The following is a 26,186-nucleotide window of genomic DNA, read 5'->3' on the forward strand; positions in this document are numbered from 1 at the left end:
GCACACTATCATTAACAACCCTGCCAACTTCCATATCATCTGCAAACTTAGACATTAACCGTGATATACCTTCATCAATATCATTGATAAAAACAAAAAACAACTGTGGACCCAACACCGAAGCCTGGGGAACTCTACCAATAACATAAGTTCACGAAGAGTGGTGACCATTGATTACCGCACTGTCTTGTCCCACTCAACCATCCTTTTATCCATTGTAACAACTTTCCCCTAATGCCATACTGCTCTAATTTGTACAGTAGTCTTTCACATGCCACAGTATCAAAAACTTTCCTAAAATCCAAGTATATGATATCAAAATTTTTTCTTTGCATCCAGTTCTTTTGTGGCCACATAATGTCCAATCAAATTTGTGAGACAAGACTTCCCCCTTAACAAACCCACGTTGTGTGTGGACTATAACTGCCGCCTTGTCTAGATCCTGCATTGCTTCTTTAACGAGTGACTCAAATTGAGGAAAGACAGATGTAGGATAGATGTGCGGAAATTTGCCTTTAGCCAGCGGGTAATTGGTTGGTGGAACAGACTTCCATCCCTTGTTGTGGAAGTTGATAGCCTAATAAATTTAAGGCTCAGCTGGACCGGTATTTCGAACAAACGGAGGGGTGAAGTGGAAGTTTTTTTTTTTTTTTTTTTGGCTGATGCTGCATAAGCTTGCTTTCTTGCATCATATGCCTCTACTAATGCTAATGAACTAATTAGACATGTGGCACAGAAGAAAAATGCATGGGATACATATAAATTAACAAGTGACACAGAAGACTATGATAGATATAAACTGATCTGTAACCAAGTCACAAAGGAGGTTAGGCAGGCAAAGACAGATTACGAGAAATCTTTGGCAAAGGATACAAAGAAAAACAGCAAAAAGTTCTTTACTTATCTAAACTCTAGAAGGAAATGGACCAATCTGATGAATCAGATTGGTCCACTTGATATCAATGGTTCAACTGTTGATGATCCTGCTCAGTTAGCTAACAAACTAAATGAATATTTTGCATCTACATTCACACATGAGGAGTTATTCAGAGAGGGGAATGCCAGAGGTGTATTAAACTCAGGTAGTAAGCTCGATAATCTTGTAATAACTGAGAGTAAAGTGGAGGAGAAGTTGTTGAAGATAAGCATAAGAAAGGCACCTGGGATGGATGGAATGTATCTAGTTATATTAAATGAGGTAGCAAAGGAATTAAGCAAACCCTTAGCCATACTTATGAGACCCTCCTTGGAATCAGGGGAGGTATCCATGGACTGGAGATGTGCAAATGTGGCCCCCACTCCACAAAGGAGGAGGATCAAAGAGAGATCTGTTAGTTTAACTTCTGTTCCAGGGAAATTTGATTGGATACTATGATGACCAATTTCTGACAAATTTGAATGGATACTATGATGTAGTGAGAAAGGAACTGGATGCAAAGAATAATTTTGATTTCATATATTTGGATCTTAGAAAGGCTTTTGATACTGTTGCACATGGAAGACTGCTGCACCAATTGTTGCAGTATGGCATTGGAGGCAAATTGGTGCTATGGATAAAGGGATGGTTGAGTGGAAGAAGACAGAGTGGTAATCAATGGATGCTGCTCTTCATGGACTAATGTTATTTGTGGAGTCCCCAGGGTTCAGTGTTGGGTCCATTGTTGTTTTCTGTATTCATCAGTGATATTGATGATGGTATATCAGGCTTAATGTCGAAGTTTGCAGACAATATGAAGGTCGGCAGAGTTGTTAATGACACTAATGACAGTACACTGCTGCAACAGGATCTAGAAAAATTGAGCAGATGGGCTGAGAGGTGGCAACTGAAGTTTAACATTGAGAAATGTAAAGTACTGCATTTGGGAAGCAGTAACCCCAGAGTGACGTATCAACTCTGTGGTACTACACGCTTCTTGATTAGACCGGGGTCCGAGCCTGTGCCCACCAAATACTTAAGATGCGGAAAGGTCAGGGAATGATCACCGCATATTCCCTTAGCAATATGGCCTTAGTTTCTAATGCTCCTAAAAACCAAATAACAAACAAACAAACTGACAGTGGTAGAGAACGAAAAGGACCTTGGGGTAATTGTGCAAGCAGATATGAAGTTTTCTGAGCTGTGTAGATGGTCTGCAAGAGTAGCTCAGTCTTGCCGACCGGGCTAGCCGAGTGGATAAAGTACCTGCCCGGCAACCCAAAGGTCGCGGGTTCGATTCCCGCCTCGGGCTTGGATCAAAGTACTGCAAAAACCTTGGGAGGTGCAATATGGCCACAGAAGCCAATGCGCCAACAACTACCAAATCAAAAAAAAAAAAAAAAAAGCTCAGTCTTGTCAATGATATACAGAAATGTTTTCTAGCAGGGATAGGGAGGTGATTATCACCTTGTATAAGGCAATGATCAGGCCACAGCTTGATTACTGTATACAGGTCTGGAGGCCTCATTTTAAGAAGGATGTAGAGCTGTTGGAATGAGTATAGAGAAGGGCAACAAGATTAGTGAATTGAACAAAGGGTTGCTCTTATGAAGAAAGGCTTAAGTTTTGCAAATTACAGTTTCTGGAGACTAGGCATCTGCGATGTAATCTGATCGAGGTGTATAAAGCCTTGAATAGTTTGAGCATGCTCAATGCTGATGGGATTCTTTCAATTTATACCCTCTCAGGCAAATAATCACCTGAGAGAGAGAGAGAGAGAGTATAAATTGAAATTGAGGAAAGACAGTTGTAGGATAGATGTGCGGAAGTTTGCCTTTAGCCAGCGGGTGGTTGATTGCTGAAACAAACTTCTATCTGTCGTTGTAGAAGTTGATAACTTAAACAGATTCAAGGCAGAGCTAGACAAACATTTGGTGCGAGTGGATCGGTTAAAATGAGAAGGATGTGTTTGTTTGTTTTTTTGGCTGATGCTATGTAAGCTTGCTTTCTTGCAAGTACCCTTGCTAATGCTAAATTATTGACCATCACTTTTGAAACAACCTAAATTTACCATTGGAGTTTCCAACTTAATGCCAAATTTCTTGGATAAAATATAATAAACACTAATTCTTTTTCATGTTCTGAAAGTGTTATCCAAATAATAAGACTACTAGCTTAAAAAAAAAAAAATAAAAATAAAAAAAAAAACTGTCTGAAATATCATACACAAACACACATTTCTCGAACTTTGTTATATCTTCCCTAAAGCAAGCAGTTCAGCAAGAACAGAAATTTTCATAAATGTTTCCAGCCTTTGTTTGCAGCTCAAAATTAACTTCAGCAGGTAAAATTCTTCCTTAAATTCAACAGGAATCCCCAAAAGAACAAATTACTTCTCTGGTGATATTCCTTGTATAAGTAAAATTAAAACTTTATACTTTTCTTTTTCTCATGAACGTATTGGCCATTGCTGTTGAACTTAGCTTGAATAGCATATGAATATAGCTTTATTAATGTAACAACAAACTGTATCTTCTATGCAAAATAAAAGCATTTACTTCCCATTTAGACTGGTTTCTTAATCTTTTATTAACTTACGTGACATTACCTTTAAAACTACTCAACATACAATATGCATGTGATGCCTCCGTAGCCAGGTGGGCAGGAGCAGCAGTGCGTAGCACACGCTTCTTGATTAGACCGGGGTTCGAGCCCATAGCCACCAAATACGGAGGATGCGGAAAGGTCAGGGAATGATCACCGCATATCCCCAGAGCAATATGGCCTTAGTTGCTAATGCTCCTAAAAACCAAATAAGCAACCAACCAACAATATGCATACATATATAGAACAACTTTCAGACCATTGTATTCAGAATAAGCCTGCTGATCTACACTTTTAAAAATTAATTACTCTCAATAGCTTAACAAATAACTCTCAGTTTGTGTGCATCACAGAAAGGACATTTTTGTAAGGTTACAGTTTTATTAACTTTAGTTTACCTGAAAACATTCCTTATTTTTTCAAGTAAGTTTCCTTTTTCTTGTTTCTTATAGTTCATTTAATGCTACTAATTCAGCTAATTCTGTTTTGATTTTGTAAAGACAACAACATGTAACAAAACAGCATGGCATCTGTAATTACATTGTGTTGGCTTATGATAATTTTTTTTATTTATTTATTTTTTTAAGTGTAACAAAATGTGACACTCATCAGTTCTCTACACCATACTATCTGCCTTCAGTATCAATTCCAAAAGCTTCCTCAATCACACACACACACACAAACCACTCCCAGGGAGAGAAATCCTGGCTATTGAACAAGGTCTAGGCTCCAGTGACAATAGAAATATTGGCAAGATAACTTTCCTCTGCTCCTCCCCCATTGCATTGCTCTCTTCCCTAACCTGAGATGCCTGTCAAGGAGAGACCACAGGCCGCATCCTGGTTTTTCTCCTCTATCTCATGCAGTATTTCCCCCTCTATATGCATAAAATCCACAGTGAATTCAAGGCACTGTCTGCTCTGGTTTTTGCAGAAAACCAGACATCCTCAGTGCTATCAATTAATGCAACATCTTTCACTACCAGGAAGATCCAGCACCTACAAAGCAGGCTCTCAACAATAGCCATAAGACTTTCACTTCAGCTATATTTGAACCATTGTAATCAACTAGGTTCCAGAAACTCTTCAAACATTGTATACTATAACACGATTTGACCCCCATGTTTACACATTAACAGGTCATATTAGAGTGTTAGCCAAGTTCCAGCTCATTCTGTATTTTGAGAAATAACACTTGCAGTGTGTTCCAAATTTCTGTCTATACTGCTAGTGGTACAATGTTCCCCCTCCTTTGACAGTCATTACATCTAGGGCTTAGGCTCTTTAGAAACAACTGTTATTCATGCATTGACCCAAAGTAGCCCAAGCCCAAGCTCTGTCACAGCAGGAGCAACATAGTCCTTCAACATTATAGAAAAAAAATTTGGAAATCAGTATGTGTATATCTCTTAAGTTAATTCAATATCTGTGATGAAATAGTTGCCTTGCTTCTTTACTTGATTAATCAGTCATTCAGTATCTTGTTACCCACATGTGAGGGATTTCCCTTCAATTCCTATTTTATGTTCAAACACTAAATTCAGCAGCTGTATGGACACAGCCATTATCAAAAGGTCTTGTCAGTACTCATAACATTGAACGTGCTTTGGGACACATCCTGCAAATGGATGGAATTGCTTGGGAAGGTATTTTATTTTTGTTACTAGCAAGTGTAATTCCCTTTGAACTTTGTTAAAAATGGTTCTGTTTATGCTGCTATTTTCGTTTGAAAGTTAATTTAGGAGAGTGATTAGAAAAGTAGGAAAATTACAAATCCATTTTTGACTTTTGACTCAAAAAAGCATTTTAAAAAAATTTATTTTAAATTCATCTGAAAAAACTCACATATAGTAGGATGATATGAGAAAAATAGCATGATTAATGACTGTAAATCAGTACTTATTTAAAAAAATTATAATATTTTAATGTTACAGAGAAATTGAGTAGTGTGGGAAGGGGTGTGATTTCAAAGAGAATTATTCAGAAAACATTTTAATTTGATAGCATTTTTGCCCCACATCAACAATTTTGATTTATAGAATTTCATGCTAGTACTGAAAAAGTTAAGATCCATGTCAAATATTATAGGGAATACAGTATAAACAAAATTCTCTTGTTTCTGATTTTTGTTGAAGAAAGTTATTTTATTAAACGATGTTTGCTCAGAATCTTTGTGATCAATCTGTTTCCTTGACTTGTTCAAAACCTTCCATAGAATATTTTCATCACATTATTTTTCAGCAAAAATGTTAATGAAATTAAGTTATTTGCTTTAAATTCAGTTTTTATCCCTGCTATAAAAATAGTATAATTGTATCTTCTCCTGCTGACAGATTCCAGGTGGTTATGCTGTTGGATTCTCTTCCTCTTTTAGAAGCTGAAAATGCAATATTCAGTACAAAGGAAACTTATCAGTTAATGGCCTGCTTGGAAGATTTGGCAGTATCTTTAATAGATCAGGTAACAAGTAACGAATGTGAAAAGTATGAATTTTTAAGTCTGGAAAATAATCTGTTATTTTTTTTCATTAAAGTTAAAATATTTAAAAATTTAATGATTTTCAAGTTAATGTAAATAACATAAAATATAAGCTTAATTAACATTTAAAATTTTGCTCTGATGTTAACAAACTGGAATTTTAAAACAAATTTTAAGTTTAAAATAAACAGGTGTGTGAAAGAGAGAGTTACTATCCTGTTATGAGTGGAGCTAGGCCCTGCAACTGGTCCTGGATGCATTTACTGATTCTTTTAATTTTGATTAAAATTAAACCACATCTGCCAAGTAGAGCGCGTTTGCTGGACATTTTTTCAAACTCTGTCAATTCCTTTCCAAAAGGAGGCACACAGTAAGGCTACCAGTCATTTCAGAAGAACACATTTCTGACAGTGTTCATGACAAAAAATAACAAAAAATAAAACACTGTTAATAAATAAAAAATGAACCAATTTTCAAATTGTAGTTCAGAGAATTCTCTGAGAAAGTCAATAAAAGAGTTGAACAATATAGTGTCAATTGTTGAATGGGAATGTTTATAGGAATATAAAAAAAAATAAAGAAGCATTAGACTTGTGTGTATATTGCATTTAGATGATTCTTGTGTAGAATTTGGCAAGGTACAAGGATGTTTATGTTATTTTACATATGGTAGTGGTAGAGAATGAAAAGGACCTGGGGTAATTGTGCAGGCAGATATGAAGTTCTCTGAGCAGTGCAGATGGGCTGCAAGAGTAGCTCATGGTGTCTTGTCAATGATATACAGGATTTTTTTAGCAGGGATAAGGAGGTGATTATTCCCTTGTATAAGGCAATGGTCAGGCCACACCTTGAGTACTGTATACAGGTCTGGAGGCCTCATTTCAAGAAAGATGTAGAACTGCTGGAACGAGTACAGTGTCTGGAGACTAGGCACCGGCGAGGTGATCTGATAGAGGTGTATAAAGCCTTGAATGGTTTGAGCATGCTCAATGCTGATGGGATTCTTCCTCTTGCTCAGAATAATCACCTGAGAGGGCATAAATTCAAATTGAGGAAAGACAGATGTAGGATAGATGTTCGGAAATTTGCGTTTAGCCAGCGGGTAGTTGGTTGGTGGAACAGACTTCCATCCCTTGTTGTGAAAGTTGAGAGCCTAAATAAATTTAAAGCTCAGCTGGACAGGTATTTCGAACAAACGGAGGGGTGAAGTGGAAGTGGTTTTTTTTTGGCTGATGCTGCATAAGCTTGCTTTCTTGCATCATATGCCTCTGCTAATGCTAATATAATGAATCAAAACCCTAAATTTTTTTTTTTCTCTCTGACAAGGCATGGTTTCATTTGTTTGGCCATGTAAGCAGTCAAAATAATGGCATCTAGAGTTCTCTGCATCCCTACACCACCACTTAAAGGTGGAGTGGGGTGCTATATCACAGAAATGTTTTGTTGGGCTGAACAATACCAGGAGCTTTTTACCCAATTATTCTGTTCCCTTTTGTGAAAGAAGATAAAAGATATTGCTAACGCCAAAGAAACAAGACAGTGCTATATTCAGTACAGTCCATTTGACAGTGAATATGTTAGAAGAATTTTTTCCCTTTTAGCACTTTATTCCAAAATTATATTCCATTGTATTCCCTCGATTGCATCTCTAGATAGTTTTTTAATAAAGTTGGTATCCAAAACATTAACCTTATGATACTTAGGCACACGCAGGTATGATAAGCAGGGCAGAACAGGGCAGGCCATAACCATTTTTAATAAAATCAAATCAGTAATATAGCAATAGCTTAATTTATCGGTACTCACCTCAAATTATCCGTGTTTTATCACATTGAAGCTATAGGAAAGGTAAAGATGTTGGAATATTATTAATTAAAAGTAAATAGTTAAAATAGAAGAAAAGTTAGGCCACATTAGTAATTTAAGATTAAGCCCAGAGGAAGAAGTGCACACCCAATTCCCCTGGTTGTCATCTATAAAATCACTATGTAAATGAAAACTAAATGTTAGTTGGCTGAAGATGTAATCAGAGACAGAGTTTAAAAAGGAATCTGGAGTCCTCATGGTGCATTGCTCAAACACATGGGAATTTGATATGTGCGAGACTCCATATTGGAGAGAGACTAACTGGTAATTTTGTATTTAATATTTCAAGTGAAGTGTTATGACAGAACCATTCCATTGCAAGCATTTGTATTGAAGTAATTTATAATTAGACTTTAATTTAATTAAGGTAATGGCAGAATCAACTGAAGGGTTATAATTATGAGCCTGCACATGTTGTGTGAGCTCGGTGCTTGACTGATTGGTTCTGAAACTATTGTAATGGTAGTATGCTCATGTATTTGCAGTTCTTGATGAACCATATCTTGTGGTGGTACTGGCTATGTAGAAAGCATCGCAACCTGGTTGGCATTTAGTAAGATATACTATATTATTAACATCCTTTTGTGTGGTATATATATATGTTTCTTTGTACTTACTGAAGGAGGTACCTAACTTATTGTAAAAAGAGAATATTAACCTGATATCTGTGCCTGCGAACACTTTGTGAAGCTGTCTAGCAAACTGGCTATGGTATGGGAGTACAATCTGGATGCCCTGTGTTAATATTACGAGGATTGTTGAATGTTGTTTTGCACATATGATATTGTTTTTCAAATTAATTGTATGAGATATTTCTTAGCTGTGAACATTCTTGTTAAATATTGCAACTGTGCCTAAATCAACTTGTGAATGACTGTATTTAATAGCATTATATATTTGGTTGTATAGTACAGACTTTTTTTATATTATATGAATGGTGAGAATGAAAATGTAAATATTCTCCTGTATCTGTTTTCTCTTTGAATATCTTAGTCCTGAGCCTATTGTCTTTTTTGTATACAGCTAGGTCGCAATTAATGCGAGTTCGAATAATGCGATATTTGATTTAGTGCAAATTGTATAATGTTACCAGGTTGCGTGTAATGCGAACCAAAATTCAGTTAATGCAAGGCTAGTGCAGCTAGCCTCGTATTAGACAATTAGCCTCAATTAGTCTTGCATTAGATGCTGCTACACTTCTTTATCTTCGTGTGTGCATGCTACTGCCTGTTGTAATATACGTTAGTTTTCATGATTTGTTTTAATCGGTTTAAGAAGTGCCCTTAAGAAAATGGACAAAAGGAAGATTCCTTCAGATAAAAACACTACAAGCACAAAAAAAGAAGCTCGTTATTAGAGATTAAAGCAAAAAATTGATGTGATTGAACGACATGAACGTTGTGGTCATAGCAACTCTAAAATAGGATGAGATGTCAGAATGCCTGAATCTATGGTACATAATATTATAAAACACGCAGGGGAAATAAAAGAAAAATGTAAAGTTGCATCAGCTTTTTGTGGTTTGCAAACATCTACAAGGAATAGAAGTATTACTATGCTAGAAATGGAGCGTCTTTTAACTGTATGGATTGAGGATTGCAATCAAAAACACATTCCCCTTAGCAGAGCATCCATTCGGACAAAAGCTTTAAATTTGTTTAAGAGAGTGAAAGAAAAAATAATGAAGTAGAAGAAACATTTAATGCGAGTGCCAGTTGGTTTGATTGATTTAAAAATAGAGTTCAGCTACATAATGTTAAAATTACCAGTGAGGTGGCCAGTGCAGATGAGGATACATCTAAAATATCCTGATGTTTTAAAAAAAAATAATTGAAGATGGTGGATACACTGATCAACAAATATTTAATATGGATGAAACCAGTTTATTCTGGAAAAGGATGCCTTCCAGAACTTACATTTCTAAGAACGAAAGCACTCAACTTGAATTTAAAGTGTCTAAAGATCAGCTAACACTTTTATTGTTAGGCAATGCTCAAGGCGATTTTAAATTGAAACCGATGCTTGTTTATCAGTCCTCATATCCTCACGCTCTAAAAGGCTACAATTATAGATCACTTCCAGTTATTTGGTGATCAAATAAGAAAGCATGGGTGACCCAAGCTGTGTTCATTGACTGGTTTTCAAGCTATTTTTGCCCAGCTGTTGAAAAATATTGCAAGGAGAGCAACATCGCATTTAAAGTTCTACTAATTTTGGACAATGATCCAACTACACTCGGTTCATTATTTGAAAATGTAAAAATCATTATTTGACAGCCAAACACATCTTTGTTGCAACTCGTGGATCAAGGGACCACTCAACATTTAAGGCCTACTACAGAAGAAAAACATTTGAACAGACAATTGCTAAAACTACAGGAGATGATGCAATTTCCTTAACAGAGTTCTGGAAAAATTATAACATCAGACAGACAATAGAAAATATTCAGCATGCTTGGCAACAAATAACTGCAAACAACATGTGGAGTGTGGAAACACATTTTGCCTCATTGTGCAAATAGTAGTGGTTTCGAAGAAAATGTTATAGAAGAAATAACAAATATTGGAAGAGAACTTGGATTTGATGAACTAGGAAATTATGTTCGGGAACTGCTGAATTCACACTCGGAAGAATTGACTGATGAGGATCTACTTTTAGTTCAACAAAGATCGTTTGAAGAAGCTGACAATGATACCGAAGAACGTGATAATGTGCAAGTGAAGGAGTTCACTCTCAAGGAATTCAAAGATATCTTTCGAGCTGTAGAAGTCGTGAAGCAAAAAATATGGATGCTGACCCTAACCTCGATCGAAGCATGCAAATTCACCGAGATGTGGATAAAGCACTCTGCATCTACCAGCGTATATACGAAGATTTAAAGAAGGAGAAAACAGTTCAGTCTACGCTGCTAAACTATTTCGAAAGACAATAAAGATGTTTTCATCAGTGTGTAAGCTTACCTTTAGGAATGATATTTAGAATTTTTTTTTTATTTTGCTTTCTATAATTACAGTACTATATGACTATATGAATTGGAAATTATAGACCAATTAGCTTTATCCCACATCTACAAGTTGTTCAAAAAGGTCATTACTAACAGATTAGAAAGAATACACCGTCACGTAATATCACAGCTAATGGAGAAAGCAAATGAATATAAAACACCATTATGCATAGCATTTGTGGATTATGAAAAGGCATTTGACTCCAAACAGCATAAGGCAATGTTTCGGGCACTGGAAAAACAAGGCATAGATACCCCATATATTATGATTTTGAAGAAAATATATGAGAATGCTACCTCCTTTATTAGACTAGACAAAGACAGTAGTAAATTTAAAATTGAGAAAGGAATTCGACAAGCAGACACAATATCTCCGAAGTTGTTTACTGCTGCCCTTGAGGAAGCTTTCAGAAGATTAAACTGGTCGCAGAAAGGAGTCAATGTGAATGGAGAGTACCTAAACCATTTACGATTTGCAGATGACATTGTGGTCATAAGCCACGATCCCAAAGAATTAGAGGAAAATCTTAATGAGTTATGTACAGTTAGTAAGGATTTTGGACTAAAGATGAATATGACTAAAACAAAAGTAATGATTGAACAAGTATGCCACAGAAAGGAACATAATGATTGAAGCAGCAGTAATTGAACAGGTGGAGTTATATACTTATCTGGGACAAGTCATTAGCTGTAATAATGATAAATGGCTGGAACTCAAGAGGAGAATAAATTTTGGATGGATAGCATTAAGGAAATATAGTCACATACTGAGGAGCAGTATCCCAGTTTGTCTGAAATGTAAAATAATGAACCAATGTATACTCCCCACCATGACTTATGGAAGTGAAGAATGGAATGAATTATACTGGGAATCAGACTGTTAGATAAGAAGAGAAACACATGGATTAGGCAGCAAACTCAAATAAAGGACATTCTTATCAAAACTAAAGAACTAAAATGGTCTTGGGCAGGACACATAGCTCGAAGACATGATGACAGATGGACTAAGAGAATAACAGAATGGTATCCAAGAGGAGCTATAAGAAAACCTGGAAGACAATGATGGAGATGGACAGAAGAAATTCATGAGTTTTTTGGTAGTAAATGGATGGCCATTGCACAAAACAGAAAAACAGAAGGAACTGGAAAGTTGCTGGAGAGGCTTTCATCCTGCAGTGGATTGAAAATGGCTGATGATGATGATGATGATGATGACTTTGTTAATAATAAATTTAAATTATAAGTATATTCTTTTTATCCTTACTGTAATATTTTGTTAATAAACTTATGAACGTTTTAAACTTATGTTTAAAATTTTTCATTACCTATTTCCGTTGAGCTGGAACCAATTACTGTATTTTACGCATAATTATAACTTCAAATAGTGCAAATTCAAATAATGAGACTAGTTCGTGGGATTCATTAGTTGCACAAATCGCGACCTAGCTGTATTATTAAATTTAAGAAATTAATGCTATTGTCTTCTTCTAATACAAGAGTGTATTTCAGTCTTATTATGTGCCGAATTGAATTTTATTAAAAGATTATCAATAATAGTTCTATTAGCATTAGTAAAGGCACATGATGCAAGAAAACAAGCTTATATAGCATCAGCCAAAAAGAAATTTTCATTTCATCCATCCACTTGCTGCAAATGTTTGTCTACTTCTGCCTTAAATCTATTTAAGCTATTAACTTCTACAACAACAGATGGAAGTTTGTTCCAGCAATCAGCCACCCACTGGCTAAAGGCAAACTTCTACACGTCTATCCTACAATTAACTTTCTTCAATTTGAATTTATGCCCTCTTAGGTGATTATTCTGAGCAAGAGGAAGAATCCCATTAGCATTGAGCATGCTCAAACCATTTAACACTTTATACACCTCAATCAAATCACCTCGCAGGTGCCTAGTCTCCAGACACTGTAATTTGCAAACCTTAAGCCTTTCTTCGTAAGGGCAACCCTTTAACATTAGCATTACCAAACACATACGATGCAAGAATGCAAGCTTATATAGCATCAGCCAAAAAAAAAACAACCTTATTTCACCCATCCACTCGCTCCAAATGTTTGTAAAGTTCTGCCTTGAATCTATTTAAGCTATCAACTTCTACAACGAAACATCCTTTGATCCATTCACTAATCTTGTTGTCCCTCTCTGTACTCGTTCCAGCAGCTCTACAACCTTCTTAAAATGAGGCCTCCAGACTTGTATTAAAGCACTTAAGGTGTATCCTGACCATTGCTTTAAACAAGGGGATAATTACCTCCTTATCCCTGCTAGAAAAATTCCTGTGTATCGTTGATAAGGCACCATGTGCTACTCTTGCAGACTGTCTGCACTGTTCAGAAAACTTCATATCTGCCTCCACAATTACCCCAAGGTTCTTTCCATTCTCTACCACTGTCAGTGTAGTACCACACAGTTGATACATTACTCTTTGGTTACTGCTTCCCATATGCAGTACTTTACATTTGTCAATGTTAAACTTCAGTTGCAACTTTTCTAGACCCTGTTGCAGCAGTGTACTGTCATTAGTGACAACCCTGCCGACCTCCGTATCATCTACAAACTTGGATATAAAGCCTGATATACCATCATCAATATCATTAATAAATACAGAAAACAACAAATGGACTCTGCTAATAACATTAGTCCACGAAGAGCAGTGTCCATTGATTATCACTCTGTCTTCTCCCACTCAACCATCCCTTTATCCATACCAGCAATTTGCCTCCAGTGCCACACTGCTCCAATTTGTGAAGCAGTCTTCCCTGTACAAAAGTATCAAAAGCCTTTCTAAGATCCAAATATATGATATCAAAATTATTCTTTGCATCCAGTTCCTTTGTAACCACATCATAATATCCAATCAAATTGGTCAGACAAGACTTCCCCTTAACAAACCCATGCTGTGTTTGAGCTATTACTGGTCTTGTCTAAATGATCCCGCAGTGCTTCTTTAACCAGTGCCTCCATTAATTTCCCTGGAACAGAAGTTAAACTATATCTTCAAAAAGGCCTCTAAGGTTGGGAGAGTACATATCCAGAATTTAAAACAAATACACCAACCGTTTAATTATAATGGTTTAATTCTGGAAACTATAAAATGTACCAAGCGATACTACACTGTAAAATGATATATGCAAAAGACTGATTTACAAAATAAATATACGATGAAATTTTAATATACAATAAAATATAAATAAAATATTTAAAATACAATAAAGATAAAAGCGATAAAACATTGACTGAAGCTTTCGGAGGCTTCCGCCTCCTTTCTCAACAACAATGATGTTAAAGCAACACATCCTTAAGTAACAGGCTCACAGCACACGTGGTTGACCAGGCACATGCTCTATATTTCTTCCATACGATCCAGAACCGGAAGCGGCTCGGGAGCGTGGAAATACAAAACGCTCATCTTTTGCCAGGACCACAGCTTCTAGTAGGGGGTGAAATCGAACACCCCTGTCCCTATTCATACTATTGTTCTCAGACGAGCCTATCCACAAACTCTCTAGCCACTTACGGTCCCAGAACCTATGCGCCCAGTCAAGGATGACAGCATTCACCGGGGAGACCTGATGATGTTTCTCCCAATAATGCTCAGCTATGGCGGACTTATTGAACTCTGCGGTCTGTATAGCTCGCATGTGCTCCCCCAGACGGTCTTTTAGTCGCCGTCCTGTCTCCCCAACATAACATTCCCCGCAGTCCGGGCATTCGATCTTATATACGACCCCACTACTGGAATCCCCAGGAATGGGGTCTTTGACCTGTGACAACACTGTGTGCAACTTCCGACCCGGAAGCTGCGCACAGCGTGTCTGAAAGTCACGTAGCATTCTTGAAACTCGATCTGACAAGCCCGGATAGTAGGGAATATAAACTGTGGCGACTGGAACGGACGGTATTTCATGATTAGGCTCCACGCTTCTATTATATTTATCAATGACCCTCTGAGGGTAACCGCATTTCATAAGATCCGCCCTAACTCGCCCAATTTCTTTCTCTCTCTCCTCAGAGGTGCTACAATGCGTCCTAACCCTACCCAAAAGTGCCCTGGCCACGCTGTTTTTATACTGCCCAGCATAAAAACAGCGTGGCCAGTCAATGTTTTATTGCTTTTATCTTTATTGTATTTTAAATATTTTATTTATATTTTATTGTATATTAAAATTTCATCGTATATTTATGCTACAATGCGTCCTAACCCTACCCAAAAGTGCCCTGGCCACGCAGTTTTTATACTGCCCAGTAAAAACAGCGTGGCCAGGGCACTTTTGGGTAGGGTTAAGACGCATTGTAGCACCTCTGAGGAGAGAGAGAAAGAAATTGGGCGAGTTAGGGCGGATCTTATGAAATGCGGTTACCCTCAGAGGGTCATTGATAAATATAATAGAAGCGTGGAGCCTAATCATGAAATACCGTCCGTTCCAGTCGCCACAGTTTATATTCCCTACTATCCGGGCTTGTCAGATCGAGTTTCAAGAATGCTACGTGACTTTCAGACACGCTGTGTGCAGCTTCCGGGTCGGAAGTTGCACACAGTGTTGTCACAGGTCAAAGACCCCATTCCTGGGGATTCCAGTAGTGGGGTCGTATATGAGATCGAATGCCCGGACTGTGGGGAATGTTATGTGGGGGAGACAGGATGGCGACTAAAAGACCGTCTGGGGGAGCACATGCGAGCTATACAGACCACAGAGTTCAATAAGTCTGCCATAGCTGAGCATTATTGGGAGAAACATCATCAGGTCTCCCCGGTGAATGCTGTCATCCTTGACCGGGCGCATAGGTTCTGGGACCGTAAGTGGCTAAAGAGTTTGTGGATAGGCTCGTCTGAGAACAATAGTATGAATAGGGACAGGGGTGTTCGATTTCCCCCCTACTAGAAGCTGTGGTCCTGGCAAAAGACGAGCGTTTTGTATTTCCACGTTCCCGAGCTGCTTCCGGTTCTGGATCGTATGGAAGAAATATTGAGCATGTGCCTGGTCAACCACGTGTGCTGTGAGCCTGTTACTTAAGGATGTGTTGCTTTAACATCATTGTTGTTGAGAAAGGAGGCGGAAGCCTCCGAAAGCTTCAGTCAATGTTTTATCGCTTTTATCTTTATTGTATTTTAAATATTTTATTTATATTTTATTGTATATTAAAATTTCATCGTATATTTATTTTGTAAATCAGTCTTTTGCATATATCATTTTACAGTGTAGTATCGTTTGGTACATTTTATAGTTTCCAGTATTAAACCATTATAATTAAACGGTTGGTGTATTTGTTTTAAATTCTGGAGAAGTTAAACTAATAGGGCTGTAATTACTTGTGTCGCCCTTTGTGAATTGGGGGTCACATTTGCACATCTTCAGTCCATTGGTACCTCCCCTGAGTCCAAGGAAGCTCTCATAATTCTGGCTAAGGGTTTGCTTACTTCCTTTGCTACCTCCTTTAATATAACTGGATAGATTCCATCCACCCCATGTGCCTTTCTTATGTTTATCTTCAACAATTTCCACTCTACTTTGCTCTCAGTTATTACAGAATCATCTAGCTGGCTGCCAGAGTTTAATTCACCTCTGGCATTCCCCTCCCTGAATATTGATACAAAATACTCATTTGGTTTGGTAGCTAATTGAGCAGGATCATCAACAGTTGAACCATCGATATCAAGTGGACCAATCTGACTCATCCACTTCCTTCTAAAGTTTACATAAGTAAAGAACTCTGCTGTTTTTCTTTGCCAAAGATTTCTCATAATATGCCTTTGCCTGCGTGACGTCCTTAGTGACATGATTTCAGACCAGCTTATGTCTATCATAGGCTTTCGTGCATTTTTGTTCTCTGCTGCATGTCTCATTAGTTCATCTAACATCCATTTAGGCCTGAACCTTTAAGAGTATTTTTAGTTGGCATGAAAATCCTAATAGCTTCCAAGATTAATTCTTTGAATGCTTCCCATTTTGAATTTGCTGTTGGTAACATGATCAGTTGGTTCCACCATATATAATTTAAATACTGTCTCAGACCACCGCAGTCACCTTTACGAAAGCAAAAACCCTTCCCTTTACCCTTGATGGTAGTTACCTCTTTGAATAAATCCCACTTCAGCACACTTTGATCACTGCCATCTAGTGGTTCCTTTATCTGCAGATTCTTAGTGCATGAAGAATCACTACTGATAATCAGATCAAGAGTATTACTCCCTTTAATTGCCACCCGAACATTCTGATGTAGAAAACAATCATCTAATAAATCCACAAAAGCCTTGCTAGTGTGTGAGTGACCAACACACAAATTCCAGTCAATATCTGGGAAATTAAAATCCCCCATTATAAGACTCTGATTTACTGGCCCACTCTATTTCCCTGTACAGTTTCTTATTATACTCATCAGGGTCATTAGGCCTATAGCACACTCCTACTCTCAATTTTGATCTCCCAATGCTTATGTCACTCCAAACAGAATCAACATTGCATTGTCCACCAACATCAATTGGATGCACTTTCTTAGATTTTATTTGTTTCTTAACTAACAGCATAGCCCCTCCTCCCTCCCTGTCCTGTCCTGTCTATCCTTTCTGTGCACATTGTACTCCCCCAATTCTGCACTGCTTATGTTTGTGTGACACCACATCTCTGATATCCCAACAATATCTACCTTTGATGTCTTGACTAGGACTTCAAGCTCATCAAATTTATTAACTATACTCCTAGCATTGGTGTACATGCAATTATACATGCACCTGTTTCTACTCTTTGTTACCCTAACAGCCCATGTATTTACTTGTTCCACTATGACTCCCAGCAGTCCTGGAAATCCCCATTGCCTTGCTTTCCAGGCTGCTACTCATTTCAATAGAAGCAGTGCAAGAATCACTTTCACCTCTTCCAGCGACTACTGTTACCCTATTAGTCCATGTATCCCCCCAAGCTAGCAATTTCTAACTCTGCCTCGATAGCGTCAGCAAATATTCTTGCACCCTTTCTATTTAAGTGTATTCCATCCATGTAGAAGCAGTCTCTCCTGTTAACAAGCACAGATTAGGCTGAGAAAAATTCCACCCGTTGCGCCTCGCACAATCTCTCCCTGGTCGAATTGATCGACAAGGCTCTCATCATATACTCTCTCCTATTGTCTGGTCAGAACTGCAGGCACTTTCAAATTTACCCTAACTCGCAGCGTTTTTTTCAAGATTGACCTGTACTTGTTGAGTAAATCTGCTGATCTTTTTCTCTTAATGTCATTAGTTCCAACGTGTACAACAATATCACCTTTTGGGCCCTTAAAAGATATCTGCTCTACAGCATCATCAGCCTTTGCCTCTGGCAGACATAACCTGCTGCTGTTTCACATATCCTTTTTGCACAATATGTTCCCCGTTTCCCTGACAATTGAGTCACCGACCACAACTAGTTTCTGTGACACCAGCACATTCTGTCTTGGGAGTTGCCGCTGTGTTGCGTGATGTTCAAGTGTAAGCTCTGCCGTTGATGTGGGCAGCTGAGAGCTTGATGGGCCCCTCAATTTTAATCCTTTGAGGGCATCCACCCTATCCTCCAAGCTCTCATATAGCTCTCAACCCATAACAATGAGTTGGTGACTGATTTCCTCACACTCCTTACATTGTTCACACACAAAGATATTCCCCTTGTCAATATCTTGTCTCATTCCTGATTTGCTCCACGAGCATCAAACAAGCAGTGCATTTCAAAAGGCTGTGATTCAGAGGTAAACCGCCCCCTCAGTTCTCCCCTGAGCCACAGCACTCCCATTAGCTTGAGCCTTTTGGTTGGCTGCTCTGGTCTGAGTCATGATTCCAATTCAGTTTCAAATAAAATTTCAATTTCAATACAAAAATATATAGCCTATATCCCAATGCAGTTATAACTATATACAGGGTCTCCCAGGAGGAAAGGTCAATATTCCAGGAGATGAAAGGATAGGTCATTTTAGGCAAAAAAGTTCATATAAACATGTGCCCTATCCCGAATGGTTTCCAAGATAGAAGCATTTTCTACTCTCATGGTTTCCAAGATAGAAGCTTTTCTACTCTCATGAAAACATGGCGTGTTGCTTGTCTAAGTGTATCTTCACGTTCCTTTATATGGGCAACAGCGTACATTATGCGAGCTAGCATATCATCTGTTGTATCCACCTTTCTTCTGTACACTTCACTCTTCATTCAACCCCGTAAACAAAAATCTAATGGTGTTAGTCTGGAGATCTTGGTGGCGGTTAATGGCATCACCACGACCAATCCACTGATTAGGGAAAATTCACTCCAGATGTTGCTTCACACATCTGATAGAATGGGAAGGGGCCCCTTCATGCTGAAAATACATAGCACACCGTGTGGCCAAAGGAACGTCCTCTAGTTGTTCACCTAATGTATTTTATAAAAATTTAAGGTAATTGTGTTCTGTCATTCGATGTTATAAAATAACGGGACCTATCAACAGGTTATTGATCATACCGCACCACACATTGATTGAGAAACGAACTTGGAAATTTGTTTCCACTGTACCATGTGGATTCTTGTGCGACCATCGATGAGTGTTACGTGTGTTGTTGATTCCATTCCTGGTAAACGTGGCTTCATGTGGTTTATCAGTAAATAGTATTGATGGAAGTACTTCGTGATTGACATTTGAAAATGACAAAATTCAAGATGCGTGGCACTGTCCCCTAATCAACTGATGGCTGGCAACTGACAATCAAATGCCGCAGTCTGATGGGAGGGAAGGAAAATATTGCGTGCCAATTTCAAAACAAATGTACATTAAAGTAGCTCTATCTCGGAAACCATTCGATATAGGGCACTGTTGATATGAACCTTTTTGCCTAAAATGACCTATCCTTTCACCTCCTAGAATATTGACCTTTCCTCCTGCGACACCCTGTATATATATATACACTGAATTATGAGCACCCTTATGAAAAGTGAATGCAATCCATTGACCACATTATGTACGAGAGTGCACAGTTAGTTGACCTACGTAGCATAAAATAAATAGCATAGACAAGGTGTCATTGGTTCAGTAGATAGTAAAATTCCAAGCGTGATGGGTAAAAGGAAGGATTTATCGGACTTTGATAAAGGACAGATTGTGGGAGCTCAACGAGCTGGTGCCTCAATTTCCAAAACGGCTGAAATGGTGAGATGGGTGAAAGCCACAATAGTTAAAATGTATCAGGACTGGCGTCAAACAAAGATCCGGCAGCAAAACCGTAAAGGTCAGCTAAAAGGTTGAAGTTAGAGGTGAGCACCAGGTCGGATCACTCATAGAGGCAAACAGGTGCAGCACTGTTGAAGAGTTAACTACCCAATACAACATGGGCCAACCATAGATGGTGGTCGTGTACTTGTTTGGCATCAACAACATGAGGCTGTTCATCCGTCATGCATGGTATCAAAAGTGCAGGCCGGTGGAGGCAGTTGTATTGTGTGGGGCATGTTTCACTGGAAGGAACTTAGACCCCTAGTGCATGTGGAACAACATATCAGTGGTCTCTGCTTTCGTCAACTGCTTACTGGCTGTGTACACCCCACTATGTTACATTTTCTCCCGAATGGCGATGGTGTATTCCAAGATGACAATGCTCCAAGCTATCGGGCACTTGTTGTAGGAATGGTTTCAGGAACACAGTTCTGACTTCCAGCATATTGATTGGCCTCCGAACTCCCCCAATATCAATCCCATAAAGCACTTGTGGGAAACTATGGAAAGGCATATCAGGCGTCTGGATACACGAATCACCTCCAGACCTACATTGCTGACCGCATTATACACAGCTTGGTTGGCCATACCTCCTGAACTATTCTAACATCTTGTTGAACAATGCCATGTCAGACAGCTGCTGTACTGGCGTCAAAAGGAAGACCTACGAAGTATTAGGTAGGTGGTCATAATTCAGTGATCACTCGGTGTGTATATATATATATACAGTCGAACTTCTTTATAACGAATTCTATAAATCCAGTGAAAAAATTCGTTATAGAGAAATTTCGTTATACACAGAATATCTTTTTTATTAGAAATTATTATCTAATTAGAAAATGAAAATGAATGTACATATATTTTATTTTTAATGTATTTTATTTCAAAAACATACTGATTTAAATTACGTTTACACAATTTTCGCTGGTAAGTATCACAAATTAAAAAAAAATCTGTAATTTTCGTTTGCACAGTACAATTAAAAAATTGTCTGATTCTCAAAGAAAACCTCACATTTGTTCAGAGCATTAAAAACGTTATGGGGGAACATTTTCACAAAACAGTAGACCCATACGAACTGTTTTAAAAGCGTTAATCATTTCTTCGCGAGTTGGCTTTTCTACGGGTTGTTCTGAAGCATCTTCAGCGTCATCGTTAATTTCTTCGTGATTGTGGTCGTGGCTAACACTGTTCAGCAGTATTTCATCTCCATTTGGATGTTCTGCTGTGATCTACATAAATATAACTATCGAGTGTTATTTCATTTTCAGTGTTTCCGGACGATTCTAATAATGTCCAAAATTTTTTCAGTTGTGAAAGGGGCAGTTCATCTTGTTTGTCCAGTTGTTGTTCGACTTCTGTATTCAATACAAATTCCGCTTTCGAAAAACAATTTTGAATAGTGTATTCAGTGAAATTGTTTGTCCAAACTTTTGCCAATTCAGAGATGCAATCTCTAAGTTTAATTGTAACCTCCAAGTTTCTATTTTCTTATAACGCATTGACAATCTTCATTATTATTCTCTTTTGATAATGAAATTTAAAATTTTTAATAATGCCTTGGTCCATTGGCTGGAGTTTTGACGTTACGTTTGGTGGTAAAAATAACAGGTGGTAAAAATAACAACTCCGCACTTAAGTTTGGCAGGATGTGCCGGACAGTTGTCGGTTACCAACATGATTTTCATTTTTCTTTTGTTATATGCTTGTCTAGTTTTAATATCCATTCTTCAAAAATATCACTTGTTATCCATGCTTTTTTATTAAAAGTGTAGTGAACTTCCAAAGATTTTGTGCCTCTAAAACATCTTGGGTTTTTTGATATTCCGATGACTAAAAGTCTTAATTTTTCACTTCCTGTCATATTTGCTCCAACTAGTGCAGTGATTCTTTCTTTGCTTTGTTTTCCGCCAAAAAACATTTAAAGAATAAACCCATTTCATCAGCATTAAAAACATCCTTACGCTCAATTTCTTCCAAAATCTTCTTTAAGGTATTGTTCCTCCAACTGTTGCAATCTTCTTCGCTTACATTAACACTTTCTCCACAAATAACCTTTTCCACAATTCTGTGGCGCTCCTTAAATTTATCTAGCCACCCAGTGCTCGCATTAAATTCTGTATGTCCAAGAGACTGTGCAAATTTCAGAGCTTGTTGCTTAATTATTGGACCCGATATTGGTATATTCTTTTCACGTATCATTTGCACCCATTTTAGAACAGCTTTATCAACATCTTCGTATATACACAACTTAATTTGTTTTTTGTCTGTTCCTCCTTCAATTACATTTAAAATTGATTATCGATTTTTTAAAATTGTAGATAAACTGCTTGCAGGTATGCCATATTTCTCCGCAACATCTTTTTTCTTAAAACCCTGGTCAATATCATAACAATCTTTGCTTTACCATTAATACTTAAACACTTTCTCTTCAACATTGTTTCCGAAATTGTAAAAATTACTCTACTGCCACTCTTGCCGATACATGCACCGCAAACTTCGCTGCGCTGTCCATATAGTGAATTGTTAGTACTACTCAATGACATGTGCTTGCCAATTCAACAGTATCATGTGACCTTTCTTTTATCAATCACTTTAAAGAAATATACGAGTTTTAATTTCTTTTATTCTGCTTTCATTCATATATACACAAAAGAAAATTTATGATTAATGTATGCTGTATGTTATTTTTCAGGGAAAAAAAATACAAGAGCATATAGCCTATGTGATTGATGACGAACAAAATTAAAAAAAAAAAAAAAAATCATGAAAACCATCTACTGGGAGTCCAGTTAGATGAGAACGGACATATATAACGATTGACAGGAAGGTCACGTGTTACAGTTGAGGTGAGAAGCTAATGTCACTCAGTAGGCATTACTGAAAACCGACTATGGTAGCATTCTATGTATTTCCACCGCAGCATGCTAAAGTTTACTGCAGCGAATTTCATTTTCCCCTGAGCCAACATCAATTTACAAATGTACCCTATTTATTGTAAAGTTTACGACCACTTTTGGGCGCCTCCGTAGCCAGGTGGGAAGGAGCAGCAGTGCATAGCACATGCTTCTTGATTAGACCGAGGTTCAAGCCCATCACCACCAAATACGGAGGATGCAGAAAGGTCAGGGAATGACCACCGCATATTCCCGGGGTAATATGGCCTTAGTTGCTAATGCTCCTAAAAACCAAATAACAAAACAAAACAAAAAACGACCACTTTTAAGAAAACCCATTTGGTTTAATAATTGTAACAAAAATGAAACAAAGATCCTCCTACGGGCATCAATGGCTACAAGTATTCACTAAAAGAATGATTAATTCCAGATACTAATGCGTAATTTCGGAGGGAAGGAGGCCGTATGCTTGAAAATCTTCAAAAATGGTTTTACTAATTTTTTAAAAATTCGTTATAAAGAAACTAACACTTCGCTATATGGGGTTAATTTTACATGTAATTTCGTTTCAAGGTGCAATGTTTTGCAAAAAAATTCGTAATATAAAGAAATTTGTTAAACAGAAGTTCGTAATAAAGAAGTTACACTGTATATATATGTATATATATATATATAAGTTTGTATTAATATATTGAACAAAGTATGATCAAATGGATATGAAAGCCACACAAAGCACTAGCAAAGAGAAGGGTGCAGAAAGCAGAAAAAGAAGCGCAGCAGACCTGTGAAAGGCGAAAGAATGTCAATATCCCAAAAGCCAAGATGAATCAACAGAACCATGGGCTGAATCACCCATCATCAGCATACCGTATAAGCAGTTTAACTTCAGGGGCGACAGCTGAAGTATTTGTTGCTCCACTGTAGCTAGGTAAATCTCAGAAAGAAGAGCTGAAATACCTAGTCCGATCCGAACGAAATAAAAAAAAAAAAAAAAAAATTCATGAAAACAATCTATTGTGAGTCCAGTTAGATGAGAACGGACATATCATATAATTATTTACAGAAAGGTCATGTGGTACAGTTGAGGTGAGAAGCGAATGTCACTCAGTAGGCGTTACTAAAAACTGACTATGGTAGCATTCTGTGTATTTCCGCCGCAGCATGCTAAAGTTTACCGCAGCGAATTTTGTTTTCCCCTGAGCCAACATCAATTTACAAATCTGCCTTTTTACGGGAGTTCGTAAAACTGCTCAAAAATTTTATTTTGTAACCAAAAGTGTCTCGCTTTGATTAAGATAGAAACTAATTCTAAAATGCTATTAATGCTGCGGATAGTAAGAATTGAAAGTGTGTTGTCTTGTTAGAAATTTGCATGATTTTTGCAATGTGTAGGCTATGTTCAAGTTAGTATAGAGGGGGACTGTGTCGTAAGATGCGAGTATGTCATCCGATACCGTAACAGTGTTTATACGATCAAACACTTGGTTTCTATTATGCACCCTGAATTCGGAAAATTTCATTAATGGTGATATCAGAGATGTGGTGTCACACAGATATTAAGAATGCAGAATTGGAATTTGGAGAGTACAATATGTACAGAAAGAATAGACAGAATAGGAAGGGAGGAGGGGCTATGCTGTTAATTAAGAAAAACATAAAATCAAAGGAAGTGCATCCAGTTGACATACATGAACAATGCAATGTTGAGTCAGTTTGGTATGACATAAGCACTTGGAAAGTAAAAATAAGACTGGGAGTGTGTTATAGGCTTAATGACTCAAATGAGTACAACGAACAATTGTACAGAGAAATTTTTTATTTATTTTTATGTAAACCCCAAACAAGAGGTATTAGAACCTATAGTACTTAGTACCATGCTTGGATTGGAGGTTGAGAAGACGAAAGAAGATATTTGTTGACATTGAACTTGAACTTCTGTAGACTGATTTTCAGGAAATACATATGAAGGAAGGTTGTTCCAGAAAACTGCAGTTAAATGAATAAACGACGAAGATGAAAAGTTGGTTCTGTGAGTTTGAAGTTGCACAGTAAATGGATGTTGGCTGGTGGCAGCACGTGTTCGGGCTTTTTTTAAAGAGAATTATAGAAGCCAATTCAGAAGAACAGTGCTCATGGAAGTATCTGTAGAAAAGGCATGCAGCAGAAACAGTACATCTATGACAAAGTGCATGGAGAGACTCTCTTAGAGATAAATCATTAATTAACCTAACTGCCCTCTTCTGAATGGAATCAAGAAGCCTGAGAGAGGTTTTGGGGGAACCACCCCAGATGTGGGAACAATATTCCATGGCAGGGCAGATTTACGATTTATACAGAGTGAGCAGCTGTTTGGAAGAAAAGTAACGCCGAGAGCGAAAGAGAAAACCAAGTTTTTTAGATGCAGAGGAAGCAATATTTGTAATATGTTTTTGCCAAGAGAGATTAGAAGTCAGGGCAATTCCCAAAGGAGATATATCATTTTACCTAGAAATCGGAGTGTCACTAAAGATAAGCATAGAAGCAGAAGAATCCTTTTTGCGAGATATAAGACAAGACTGAGTTTTAGAAGGGTTGAAATCAACTAAGTTGTCTTTGCCCAACTGTAGAATTACCTGAAAATCGGCATTTAATGAATTTGCAGCAGATTTTCTAGAAGTTGAAGATGATTGAGCAGGGCAAGGTTTCTCAAAATGGAAAGTAGAATGCAATGTACTATCATCGGCAAAACTATGTATAGGATTTCCAGTCAATGGAAGAAGGTCATTAATATACAAGAGAAAAAGAGTGGGGGAAAGAACTGAAACTTGGGGGACACCAGCATTAGTGGAGAAGTTAGAAGACAGAGAGCCATCTACCATCACCCTCAGTGAGCAATCAGAGAGAAAACTAGATAACCAATTACTAAAAACAGTTGGCAAACCATAAGATGGAAGCTTGTTTAGGAGATGTCAAGAGGAACTACTTGTGTTTCACCGAACCTTTCCATTGAATTAGTCCATAAATGGGTAACATAAGCCAGAATATCACCAGTGGATCGACACTGACGGAATCCATACTGGCAATCGTTGATCATACAGAAGGTTTCTAGGTAGTTTAAGAGTTGACGGTTAATTGATTTCTCCATTACTTTAGAAAGAGTAGAAGTAATTGCAATGGGACGATAATTGGATGGGAAGGATTTGTCACCCTTTTTAGGA

At 37.6% G+C, this 26,186-nt stretch overlaps 1 protein-coding gene across 1 annotated transcript in view; it reads left to right on the forward strand.

Annotated features, from left to right (window-relative positions):
- Positions 1-26,186, forward strand: part of Nup75 (nuclear pore complex protein Nup75) — a 459,526-nt gene that overhangs the window by 421,459 nt on the left and 11,881 nt on the right. Inside the window, exon 22 of the mRNA XM_090389073.1 lies at positions 5,853-5,979. Within this exon, the coding sequence (XP_090245199.1) occupies positions 5,853-5,979 (127 nt within the window). The remainder of the gene's footprint in view (positions 1-5,852; positions 5,980-26,186) is intronic.

This window comes from Mastigoproctus giganteus, chromosome 14, assembly GCF_048544385.1.
Source record: "Mastigoproctus giganteus isolate SK-2022 chromosome 14, ASM4854438v1, whole genome shotgun sequence".
Taxonomy (NCBI): domain Eukaryota; kingdom Metazoa; phylum Arthropoda; class Arachnida; order Uropygi; family Thelyphonidae; genus Mastigoproctus; species Mastigoproctus giganteus.